The sequence below is a fragment of the Lontra canadensis genome, unplaced genomic scaffold (genome assembly GCF_010015895.1).
Source record: "Lontra canadensis isolate GAN:19392208 unplaced genomic scaffold, GSC_riverotter_1.0 scaffold96, whole genome shotgun sequence".
In the NCBI taxonomy this organism is placed as follows: Eukaryota; Metazoa; Chordata; class Mammalia; order Carnivora; family Mustelidae; genus Lontra; species Lontra canadensis.
Window position 1 is genome coordinate 1,526,107 of NW_022631090.1, and position 13,155 is coordinate 1,539,261.

Here is a 13,155-nt window from a genome sequence, read left to right on the forward strand (position 1 = left end):
CCCCACTCCATATTCGTATGTTCCAACTTCCATAGTGAGAACCCTGGCTCCCAATGACATCAACACATGTGCTCATTTGCTTAATCCTGTAATGTATCTAACAGTTTCAGAAGCCCTTTGCCCGCACTATGACAGAAACAAACAATAGTTCAGGATTTGTTTTCAGTCCTCCTCCTGCCCCCTTCCCTTTGGTGTGGTTGTTTTTCATCTGAAATGCAGTAGGGTTCATTTGTTTCAGCTTGTCTTCAGTTTTTGTCCCCACTCTTCCCATTCGTATTGATTTAATTGTGCTTTTCTGAATTTGTAAGGCAATGTGTTTCCAAAAGGAAAAACAAGACAAAAAAGGTGTATTCAGAGAAGTGTCTTTCTTTCCCGTGTCTTTTTAATCCCATGCCTATCCCTATCCCTTTTTTAATCCTATCCCTATCCCTTTACCTGCCAACTTCAAACATATGTATTGTTCTCTTATTTGCCTTTATTTCTTGCAAAAAAAAAAAAAATTAGCATACTATCCATGCTCTTCTGCAATTTGCTTTTTTCAACTAACAGTATACCCTGGGAATCACTCCATATCGGTTAATAGAGATCTTCTTCATTCTTTTTCATAGCTACATAGTATTTCATTATGAAGTTCAGTTTTTTTTTGTTTTGTATTGTTAGAAGAATATCTGGAAGACCGTTTATTTCCCTCTTTGTATTAAAATTCAAAGTGCAATTTATGATTCATACTGTGAATTGGTACATGGATAACCAAGCCCTCCCACATTATTCCTGGCCCTTATCCTTCTTCTCTTATCATGAGCACGACTGAGCATCTTCACCAGTTACTCTTTCTCGAACATCTCTGTTTGACCTCCATTGTGCTTCTTTTTCTGGTTTTATTTGAGACTTTTTCAACTTCCTACCAAATTCATTATAAAGCCCTCATGATCAGATCTTTTTCAAAACACTCATGATTATTTTTTTTCTAAAACACTCATGATTATTTTTAATTTTCAGCCTCACTAAATCCTTTACGAGTGCTGCATAGAAGGGACTGCATTCACTGCTCCTTTTCCTTGCCCATTCCTTCGCACGTTTTGGTAGAATGGTGGTTGAAAAGCAGTAAACTGATTGAGAAACAGATAACAGAAGAGAGGAGCCTCGATAATTCACAAACCAGAACGTCAACCCCTCTTTTACTCACAGTTAGCCAAATACATGTTTTTAATTATGCACATTTTTCTCTGTTTAAGTCAGTGTTTATGATCCAAAGAGTTTCAAAAGCAAAAACCTAGATCTCTGAGCTTGGGAGGGAAGAAGGTTCCAGGCCACAATGTGTTCCTGGACCACCCAACCTCAAATGGGTATTAGAACAGGGAAGGAGCAAAAAATGGGTAGTGTCAAGTGAGGAGATGGTAATGTTTGCTTTGATTTGCATGCCATCTCCTTGGCTTCCCTATATGCTACCTCGGAGCACAGTTAGTTTTGGGAGGAAGGGTGGGGAGGGGGTGGGAGAGATGAGCCATTAGCCCTGACAGCTTTGCTACCTTGCAGGGACAAAGCCACATTGCTGTCCACCTCATGCATTGTCACATAGTGGAGAGAACAGGACTAGGGTGAGAGACGAGGGTTACACTCAGCACATCACCATCTGTCTGTGGCCTTGGGCAAGTCACTTTTTTTTCTCTCAGTCTTAGTTTCCCATTTGTAAAATGAGGGAAATATAGGGTGTGTGGGTGTCCTGTTGGCTCTGAGATTCCATGTTCCTGTGCTCTGCCCAGTGCCACTCCATCCATACCAGGCCAGGCTCAGCTGTCAGAGGACTGGGCCTTGGGTGTCAAGATCCAGGGACTCCATAAAATAGTGATGATTCTGTGACTTTTGTATAGTGGCCATAAGGAGCCTGGCGTGAGCCTAGCTCCATGGGAGAAAAGAGACAGAAGATATCTCACTCTGTCTCCTGGGACTCAAAAGAAAACAAAATGAAATTCTTTTTTTTTTTTTTTTTTTGGTTGTAGCAGGTTGGGGGAGGGGTGAGCTTTTGATGAATTTTCAGTGTGCTTCTCATCCTATTTCTATGACCTGCTGGTTAATGTCCTTTCTTTCCCCCCCTTACAGGCCTGTACAATTCAGTGGATAGCTGGATGATTGTGCCCAACATTAAACAGAACCACTACACAGTGCATGGACTTCAGAGCGGGACCCGCTACATCTTCATTGTTAAAGCCATAAACCAGGCCGGCAGCCGGAACAGTGAACCCACCCGACTAAAAACAAATAGTACGTTGTGGTGATTCCAAAAGGCGAGCTCCACGTTCCCCTCTGTGCCACGGAGTACCTTTAGCCTGAGCGGGGAACCATGGAAGTGCAACATAGTGGAGGCACTGAGGAGAGGGGCTTTAATAGTTTTATATAGCTTTAATAGTTTATGCTTTGGGCACAGGGTTTGCTGGTGCCTTTGGGAAATACATGAACCCAGAGATACATGCAAAGTGCACGTAGTAGTAGCTGGTGTTTGGGGAGGGTGTTAGTAAAGGGTTTTTCTCTGCACCCCATCCCATGCTAGGGGAACAGTTTTGTAAGACAGGACTATTTGGGATAATCTGGTAGAATCCTTCTGCAGAGAAGCCATACCTTTTAGGAATGCTTCTGACCTAAGGGGACTTCCCAGACTTCCAACGAACTCAGCTTAACAAATAGTATTTGTGAGTAGCTAAAACAAACAGTTTTTTCTTTGTCTCCCATAGCACGAAGATTGAAGGCAGGCAGTTCGGGCTAGGGCTAGTGCAACAGCTAGTTCTGTGATGTTGTAAAAGACCTAAGCTCCTTCTCCCTTTGCATAGTGACTTATTGTCATATGGCCACAATACGGCCCTTGCGGCCTCCAGATGTCATATTTCCTTTTTTTAAGATAGGAAGAGGGGGAGAGAGTCAGTGCATAGGATGGCTGTCTCTTCTATTCGGAAAGCCTGGCACGTTTCTAGAAGTGTCCCCAACCCTGTCTGACTTCTGTTTCCATCTACTTCCATCTTATTAGCCACCCCTAGCAGCAAGAGAGGCTTGGAGCTGGAATATTTAGCTCTTCTGCCCTCTATGGTCAAAGTGGGGAAAAGAGAAAAAAGTAGGGAAGGGGGGTTATGTTTGCCAACAGCGTCTGTCACAGACCCATTTTGTATAACACAGCTCTTGCCGTAACCAGGAATTGGCTTCTAGTCATTTGTTTTATCATATGGTTATAAGAAATTCTAGGTTGTGAATGGTCCTACACAACAAATTCCATCTCTGATCATTCCTGATGCATCAGTCACTCTAATGAATGTACCTAATCATATGTTATTTATATCCCTGTAGTAAGAGGGTAGAAAGATGGTCTTCACTGAGTTCTTTTTACATTTTTTTTTGTTCTGCCACCAACCAGCAATTACCTCATCAGCTCCCCTCACTTTGTCTCACCTCAAACACTCCTTCCCCTAAGACCTACTCAAATCCCAAGCTACCCACTGAAATAAAGCAGAGTACAAAACGTATTTGAGAGCATGAGAGCCTGAGAGCCTCCTTTTAATTTGATAACCTATCCAGGGGGGCAGCTTCTTCTTCTTTTATTGAAAATGGTGGCTTCAGGCCCTACTTTCTTAATATAATCCAAATAGCAGCCAACTTGCGCTGGCCCAAGAATGATCATCCTATGAGGAGTCCCCGGGTAGCGATAGTCCCGGAGGACAGGGATGGCATTCTTAAATACTTTACCATGCGTTTTGTTTTTTCTTTCTTTTTTTTTTTTTTTCAGGCCAACCCTTTAAACTGGATCCCAAAATGACTCACAAGAAGTTGAAGATCTCCAATGACGGGTTGCAGATGGAGAAGGATGAAAGCTCTCTGAAGAAGAGCCATACCCCGGAGAGGTTTAGCGGCGCCGGGTGCTACGGTGCAGCAGGGAATATATTCATTGACAGTGGCTGCCACTACTGGGAAGTGGTCATGGGTTCCTCCACCTGGTGAGTGGATCCCACTTGTAGTTTTTCTCTTCCTTTTTTCCTGCGAGATTCAGTTCCGTAGCATGAACATAGTACCAGTAGGTCAAGGTTAAAAGGCATGTGAGGAAAACCACTCCTAGAAAAATTGGCCAGCTTTTACAAAAGCAAAAATATAAAATCTCGGGAACTACACTGAGCTAGGGGTTGGAAATTACAGCAGCACTCTAATTGCTGACTTCCTAAAACTCTTGTGCTATTAACATTATGGGTATAAATGTAAACTATTTAGTAAAGGAAAAAGCATGCTTTAGATTTCTTATATATCCCATATGGTGCCTAGGACCACTGAGATCATTAATGCATGTTTATTTCTCTCTCCTTTCCACGGTCTCACAGGTATGCAATTGGTATCGCCTACAAATCAGCGCCCAAGAATGAATGGATTGGCAAGAATGCCTCCTCATGGGTCTTCTCTCGATGCAATAGTAACTTTGTAGTGAGACATAACAACAAGGAAATGCTGGTGGATGTGCCCCCACAGTTGAAACGTCTGGGTGTCCTTCTGGATTATGACAACAACATGCTATCTTTCTATGACCCAGCTAACTCTCTCCATCTTCATACTTTTGACGTGACCTTCATTCTTCCAGTTTGTCCAACATTCACAATCTGGAACAAATCCCTAATGATCCTGTCTGGCTTGCCTGCCCCAGATTTTATTGATTACCCTGAGCGGCAGGAATGCAACTGCAGGCCTCAAGAATCCCCTTATGTTTCTGGGATGAAAGCTTGCCATTAAGTTTTCAGAGAGCCAATAATTCACTGGCTCTCCAGTCCAGCAGGTCTTCCCCTCCTAAACCTCAGTTAGTGTCCAATATACAAAATACAAAATAAAGTTCATCTGAAGCACCCAAAATAACTAGATACTATAGATTTAATTTCTGTGCATTAACGCTTGTATTTGAATTAATGTATTGAGTCTCTCAGAATGAGTTATCTGAGTAGTCTGGGTTCAAGCCATTGGAGGAGAAATTTAGAGAATACCTCTCTTATCATTGGAGAATTAAAAATTCCCAGTGATTTAGGAGTATAAATGATATTGGAAGGAATTAGGATAATTCTAAGTAAATAATGTAGAAAGATGCTCTGTACAAGGGGCTAGCCAGCCGGAAAGGTGTGCGTGGGTGGGGGTGTCAGCCTTTCCTAGCACTGGCCAGTATGGCCAAGTAGAATTTTGAGGAGTCAAAGGATCACATATTATATGTAGTTTTTGATAAAAAGCCTACAATCAAGGATTTATTATACAAAGAAATGTATGTGTATATATAATATATATATAAAATGAATAAATAATATATGTTATATATTCATTTTATAATTATATATACATAATAAATTTTTTGATTTGCTCATTTGAGTGAGAAATATACTGGAAGGGAAAATGAGTTATATCATCCATTTTTGTCCCCTAAAGGGAACATCATCAAAATCAGGCAACATTTCCTCCCCCACTCCACTCATCCCTCCCCTTCTCCCTCCTGTCACACACACAGGTACATGTGCAATAATGACATAGATGCTGGGAAGAGCTCTAAATTGGATTAGGAGAGATTGGGGTACAAGATTGCACAAGAGATGCTATTGCCGGATAGAAAATTGATCCAAGTAGAAGCACAGTTTCACTGAGGCTGCCTAATGGAGGAGGTTCATTTGAATTGTTAAAAATTCCGTCACAGAATGTCCCAAAGAAATACCGTTTCATTACTCTCAAGTATGTACAGTTACCAGAATTAGGCTTAAAAAAAGGAAAAGAAAAAAAGAGTTGCATAATGGATGTTCTTTAGGAAGTTTATTTACTTAATCGGTAAGAATGGAGTTTTCTAGATGCAACAACAATTTGCATATAAATATACTTGTATTTTCAGATAAAACACTTCTGAAGTGCTTCAGAGTGCCCGAGAACAGTCTGTTTGACTAAACAGGTTAAAGAATTGTTCCTCATGCGATCTTGTTTACACTAGTAATCTGCTTATCCGACCCTTCCGTGGCAAGTGCAAATGTAACTTTCATCCGAGTCTTCCTCACTGTTGTTGAAGGGCATCAAGTTTTATGGTCTGTGATTTTTGTCAGTCCCGCTGCAGGGACTGGGGATGTCAGAACCAGAGCTTTCTCCTTCCCAGGAGATAAGTCCGCCTCGAGGACTCTACTTCTTGGGAGTTGCGAAAATACTATTTCTGTACAAAGCGGTAGCTGTTACAAGCCACCAGACTGGAGCCTTGGAACAATGCCAAAATGTCTCCCCTCTTCCTTCTGACAGCCTCGGTGGACGTATGTTCATTCGTTCATTCATTCATTCATTCATTCATTCATTCAACAAACTACTAGATGCTGGGTACCATTCTGCTGCTGATGTATTGATAAAAACACAGTCCCTTGCTGTCAAATGCCTTACTATTCTGTAGGAGAGACAAAGTAGCTATAAAAATCCCCTAAATAACAGCTTTGTATTGTTTATTCACTTAACAGGGAAAGCAGGACTGATGCGCATACAGATGGCAGGCTCAAACTTACGTTATCTAGCAGCAACGTCAGCTTTTTGGTTGAAATAAACCGTATGTCATTTCTGCTAATTAGGAAAGGAGCAACCTCAGTCAGATCGAGCAGTGAGGGGAGCTAGCTTGCTGCCATGGACAGCTCGTAGTCTTTGGACTAAAATAATCCTAGTTCTTCTGCCATTTCCTAGCGGTGTGACCTAGGGGAAGCACTTCACTTCTCTGAGCCTCTGTTTCCTCTTCTGTAAAATAATACCTACCTCACAAGGCTGTTGCAAAGATTTCAAAAGATAGCACATGTAAACTGCCTAGCACAGCACCTGGCACGTAGTGAAGTGCGCAAGAAACATTCACCCCCTCCTCCCGGCCCCAGCCCCAGTACAGTGTAGTGGTGCTTTAAAATGGATGCCTTGCATTTCTCAGTTACTCTGGTCTCTCCTCGAGGGGTGGGCCCTCAGTTTAAAAAAAAAACATTTCCCCACTTCCCCTTCAGAAAACCTCTCACTGGCTCCCATAGCGTTCAGTAGAAGGTCCCATTTACTTCGGGTTTGGCTTTTCAGGTCCCCTGTTCGCTTTCCCAGCTTCAGCCTTTGCCACTTTCCTCCTTCCACTTGTTACGTGAGACAAGGTCAACTCTTCATACAAATGGTTCTCTGGGCCTGGGATAGAGACATCACTAACAGTTCTGATGCCCAGAGGGGACAGGAATTGTTCTTGCATTGAGGGCATAGTGTGAAAATGCTATAAATGCAGAACATGCCCCCTCCACCCCAGTCCAGTTCCTTTTACCTTATCTTTGGGTCTCTGCAGCTATTCATTTTTTTCTGCCCTTTACCTTTTAGTGGCCTGGGACAAAGCTTCAATTTCCCCACCTTACATTTGACCCTAGCCTAGACTACCTTTCCCCACCCCAACCCTCTCAACCAGGTTAACTCCTGACCACCCCCTAGACTGGGGTGTGTTCTCTTCTGAGCTCTCATGGCACCCTGAGAGTTCCCCCCACCCCCTTCTCAGCAATAATCACCTTGTATAGCAGTGTTTTTCAAAGTGTGGTCCTCAGACCGCCTGGTAGAGTCACCTTTGGTGTTTGTAAAAACAATGATCTTAGACCCCACTCCTGATCTACTTAATTGGACTATCTGGGCACATAAGTGGAATTTTACATTTTGAACAAGTTCCCAGGTAATTCTAATGCACACAAAAGTTTAATGTATAATAATCATCTTCCCTACTAGACTGTGAATGGATACCTTGAGGGCAGGGACTGTGTCTTTTGTTGTTGTACTTTTTAATACTTGGCATGGTGCGTGGAACAGAGTAGTTGCCTGACTAATGTTTATTGAATGGATGTACGAATGAATGAATGAATAAGCAAAGTTTCCCTGTTGTACTCTGATATCCATACCGGTGTTTGTTATTTTCTGGGCAGGAAAGCTTGGTTACTTCTTCATTTGGGCTGTGTTGATATTATTTTGCAGATGTCCCAGGACTCATACATATAAATGACTATTGTCTGCCTCAGAAGCTCTTTGGAAGTTAACTTGGGGAATTGTCTAGAACATGTGGCACTATTCTTTTCAAGAACGTCCCAATCTTTTCAAACTTCGTCCTCTGAAGGTGAATTTAAGTTTGGGCTACAGCCAAAAATTGCTCATAGTTTAACCTACTGAATAATGTAGGAAATTAAATTGGGTTTGGGGTAAACAGTGACGTCTCTCAGCCAAATAATGAAAAGAGGTTTCCACGAAACAACATGGTGGCAAAGTACTCTCCTGTGGGGGTGTGGTGAGTCCCGGAGACTTCAAGGCTTTCCTCGATAGTGGCAATGCCAGAGACCTTAAGAGAAGCCATTGACTGGCTCTAGCTAGATAAACCCAGTTGGACAAAGGGAGTAAGACCTGTATTTAACATCTTCAAGGACGGCGACGCCCTCAGTTTTCATTGTTGTTGCCCTACTCAATCTATTCTCCTACAATCCTTTCTGCTAGCAAATTATTCTTTCTGTCTGCAATTTATGCTTGTTTCCACTTTTTTATATTGTCTTATTGAAGAAAGCACAAAACTAATCAAAATAGAATTAAACCTGTTTTGAGAATATGAAAGAAATTTTAATGCCACGTCGGAGTTGTGACTACTTGTAAGTAAGAATTGCTGCATCTGTATGTGTTTTTATCATGTAATTCCATTGTGTAACTTTGGATGCAGTGAAATTCAGATTTCAGCAACATCACTTATGTGTTCTTTTCAGCTTAAATACACTAGGTGAATTTTCTAAGCTTCCATGGTTTACATATTTATATATGACTACCTGGATGGAGCAATCCATGGATGGACTTTTTGATAAGCTCAAATATTTGATACCCTTTCCTCTACAGAATGGAGAATGTGAGGCTGACAGATAAGAACCACTCCCATGCTTATTTCCATTCCTGAAGCCAATTGCAGCCTTGGAGCCATTGGCTGTATTTGGCTGTGTATTACAGGTTGGCCAGGTTGACTGCCATCAGGGCAGGTAAAACTGCCTTTTACAGTCTGGTCTGCCAGCTTCAGACATATACTGTGTTATTGTTGTTGGCTAGAATATTTATTAGACTATTGTCAGAATATTTTTTATCAAATATTTTATCCCAGACTTGTTTGTACTGGGAGCTCTGGACCAATAGTGTCTCTCCTAGTGACAGAAATCTGAGCATCTGTGATTACACAGCCTCATCCTTCTAAAATATCCCAGCCATCCAAAATGCTATATTATGAATTAAATAAATATATATGTATTCATGAGTTCTCGATTGTCTCTCACTGGAGTTTAAATTGGGGGAAGCTGAAAAGGAAGACGGCTGTAGGTTACTGGAATTGTCTAAATGACTTGGGGGAAATCAGTTATCATTTAAAAGGTAGAGATTTGGGCAGAGAAGATCCAGGGAGTCTAGAAATCAGGATCCAATCACGAAGACTGGTTTCAGGAGCAGGCAATCGTCAGGAAGACTAAAGAAATGAAGGTGTAAGACCCAAGAAGACATGCACATTATGTTTCAGGGATTGAGGCAGAAGGTGGGAATTAAGGAAGAACAAAGAAAATCCCATTGCTGGAACTTATTGGTTAAGGTCAGAGTAGGGCCAGAAGTGACTTGAAACAGATTGTCAGACCAAGGGCCTATAGAAATGATGGCCACAACACAAGAAGATTAAAATATAAGAGAGACAAAAATTTGGAATATCAGGGGCTTACTGGTCTACCTGGAGAGCAACCTAGGCAAAGGCCAAATATGGGGCTATTACCCACAGGTAAGATTGTGTGTGTTTTGGGATGTGACGTTTGGAAGTCTGACTCTATTTGATAGGCCAGGCCAGAGAAGATATGGGGTTCTTCATGTTCCCCTACCTGGGAATAGGGTTGCTCCTGGAGTCTCAATGAAAGTGAGCCGGTAACTGGGGGTGAGGTTTATAAAGATTAGGAGTAACAGAGTCCTCCAAGTGGGTTGTTACATGGACAATGGAAGTGTATACAGCATGATAGCTAATGAGAATGACTCTCCTCCACTGTGAATTTCCAGGGGTGGAGGATCAAGGTGGACTTCCTGTAACTGTTGGGCACAATATGCAAATTACAATTGTGACTGGCCTGGATGGGTCATTCACGAGGCATTCATTGTGTTCCCAGTATTCCTCTCATTTCTCTGGGGGGCATACTAAGATGAAAATCGTATTCCTAACATTTATAATCTAGTGGGGCATCCAATTCAATAATTCATCCCAGATAGTTTTTAACCTCTAAACAGAGTACTCAGGTAGCTGAAAAAAGAAAGCCTTTACAGAAGACACAGGGGTGAGAATAGAAGCTCTTACCAGACTTGGACATAGGACATACACAGTAAATGCTGATTGAATAGAAATAGAACCCGATAAACAGAATGACAAGCAGGCCACCTTGTACACTAATTTTGTCTTAGATGAACTTAACAGCACCACTTGTGTAATCCCTCTCAGGCACATATCTCTGGTCAAGCTTTCCCACAACTGCCTCTTTGTAACAGGCAACTGTTCTTTAAGGCTGGTCTTCTTCAAAGGGAATAATTAGAATAATTAATAGATTAGCCATCGATAATGTGCTAATGGAGGAGGATGGGGAAAATTCAAACCTCTTCCAGCTCCTCACTCTACCTCTTCCTTCCTTCTCAGAAAACAAGAAAATGTGAACAATAACCTCCTAGAGACAGTACTTTAGTTGTCCAATCTGGGGGTTTGACAAGTTGGGGGGGCAAGCTATAGACTTAACAGGTTTGAAAAGTTCAGCCAGCAATGCTCTGGCAGGCTTGTTTGGGACATATTTGGGGTCAAGAGGTCTCTTTCAAATAATAGAATATAGATGCTTACTTCCTGTTGGGTTAGCCTTGTCCACAGGATGCAGAGGATCTGCCACTTCTCCAGCCAGATTAGAGTCCCATAAAATTGAATTTGGGCTGGTTTCTCTTTCATGTCCAGTGGCAGGAAAAAGCCATTATGATCTACACATTTTTTTGCCCAGTTTAACTCCCTTGGTGATAAGGGAGGGTGTTGTGATATGCCAGAAATGTGAAATTCACAGCAAGCAGCTGTCAAGCACACAAATCCAAGGCCTGACTTATTCAGCAGGTACAATGGATCACTTAAAAAAAAAATTCTAAGTTTATTATTTACACAACGAAAGAAAAAGTAGTCAAAGGTTCCCACTCCTAGTGGTCCTTGTCCCAAACACCAAAAAGGATGACACTGAAAAAGGGGCCAGAGGACTGCAGTGGTAGTTGTGGGATATCCCTTTGCTAAGAAGCCAATTTTATACTGCAGCTAAGTGGCTTTATAGTATGTAGCTTTATTCTGAGAGGGATGAGTCAGGAAGTTTCTTATCTCATCAGATCCCAGGAGGTGGGAGAAGATGAAAACCTCTTGACAGCCTTCCAGGGGAGAGGGGGGGATAAGGAGGTAGTGGGAGATAAGTAGCCGTGGTCTTGAAGCAGCTCCTTGTAGGCCTCCCAACCTCTAGCGCCCTGGGAGGATCACAGGCATTCTGCCAAGACTCAGATTCAAGGTTCAAGCCTTTGCCTGAAGGATGAATGTAGATCATGTGAGATTGCCTGGGTGCCACAGAGCAGTTGTTCTATAGCAGCTAGCTGAACGCTCAGGTACCTTCCCAGGGGGGAAGCCAAAGGAAGCAAAGTCAGGGTCTGTTGAGGAACTACCCCCCTCCCTCCCTTTTGCTGACCTTCCATTCATGTCCTTTCACTCTGCTCAGTGTCTTTGGGGTGGGGATGGGGTGGAGGCAGGGATTAAAGGAATAACTGGGACACACAACCAATATCAGACCCAGCAAAATTCAGTACCAAGGCCAGAGAATCCCAAAACCCAAGTCCTCTCTGGCTCAGTTTTTTAACTATAAATTGAAATGTATGAGTAATTTCTAAGGTCCCTTTTAGCTCTAACAGTAGGCTTTCCCATAAATGCAAATTTCTGAATGTAGTGGTAGAAGTCAAATCTGCATACCTATCCCAAGAATGTTGGGACACCAGGGCAGATCATCAGGACCCCTGCAACTAGAAGAGAAAAGTGGGTAACATTGCTATTACTTTGGGACCTTCATCAGACTCCCTTTTGAGGTGATTGTTCTCCTCTTCACACACTTCTTTTCACTCAGAGCTCCCATGCCAGACTCCCCCACATACATTTGACACCATTATTTTTGAGTTTTCCACTTCAGCCCTCTTCCCTTGATTTATTCACTAACTGTACAAAATGCAGATCCTGCTCTAGTCATGCCTCAGTTTCAAATTTCAGGTTAGCTGTGGAACAGTTTTCCATGTGTCCATGTAGGAAATTGCCAAAGACATTCCACTTTCTAAGGGCAGAACAGGGCACTGGATGGATACAGAAACCAACAGGGGTCCTATGTGCCACCTTCCCCAATCACAGCCATTCTTCCTTAAACTTCCACAAACATACTTTACAGGGAAGAGAGAGGGTCTTGGCACTTATCATGCAATTACTTGCTTAATCATTCACTGAACAAGTAGTTTATTGATAGGATCTTTGTGTCAGGTGCTGGAGTTCAGTGCTGACTGAAATACATCATCTCTGCCCTCCTGAGACTCACAATAATCTAGGGAGACAGACTACTGATGAATGAACCTTTGTAATTATAGGAGCTATCACTGATTGCTTATAGTCTCTGACACTACTGTAGGCACTTGAAATGTAGTAACTAATTTAATCCTTCCAGCAACCCTAGGAGCTAAAGACTATTACTGGCTCTATAGAACACGAAGAGTTAATCCCTGTGCCCTTGTCCAGACCAGTAGATTCCGTGGTGCCTGGTGAGCAGCTAGTAAGGTTCCCAGCCTTAGCTGCCTCTGGCATTGGGGTAATCGAGTTTGAGGCCCAGCACCTCAGAAACGATCCGGGCCAGTGGCACCAGAATTTGGGGTTGACCAGGAAGCATTCCCAGGACTCTGTTAGACACCCTCAAAACCACCCCCGCCACGGATTTCCCATTCTCTTTTTTCTCCCCTTTCCCTCCCACCCCGCCAGTGCCCCCCCTTTCCAGGCCGGCCCCTCCCTCTGAGCCGCTTCTTCTCTGAGTCATTTCCCCTTCCCCGCCCCAAAGACCTTGGCTCCCT

At 42.7% G+C, this 13,155-nt stretch overlaps 1 protein-coding gene across 5 annotated transcripts in view; it reads left to right on the forward strand.

Moving 5' to 3' along the window:
* The window catches only part of MID2 (midline 2), a 100,397-nt gene extending 91,111 nt beyond the window's left edge, over nt 1-9,286 (forward strand). For all 5 annotated transcript variants that reach the window (XM_032837161.1, XM_032837156.1, XM_032837157.1 and 2 more), the window contains 3 exons: nt 2,101-2,262; nt 3,770-3,977; nt 4,353-9,286. In XM_032837161.1, the coding sequence (XP_032693052.1) occupies nt 2,101-2,262; nt 3,770-3,977; nt 4,353-4,755 (773 nt within the window). In that variant the 3' untranslated portion in view covers nt 4,756-9,286. The remainder of the gene's footprint in view (nt 1-2,100; nt 2,263-3,769; nt 3,978-4,352) is intronic.
* The last annotated feature ends 3,869 nt before the right edge of the window (nt 9,287-13,155 follow it).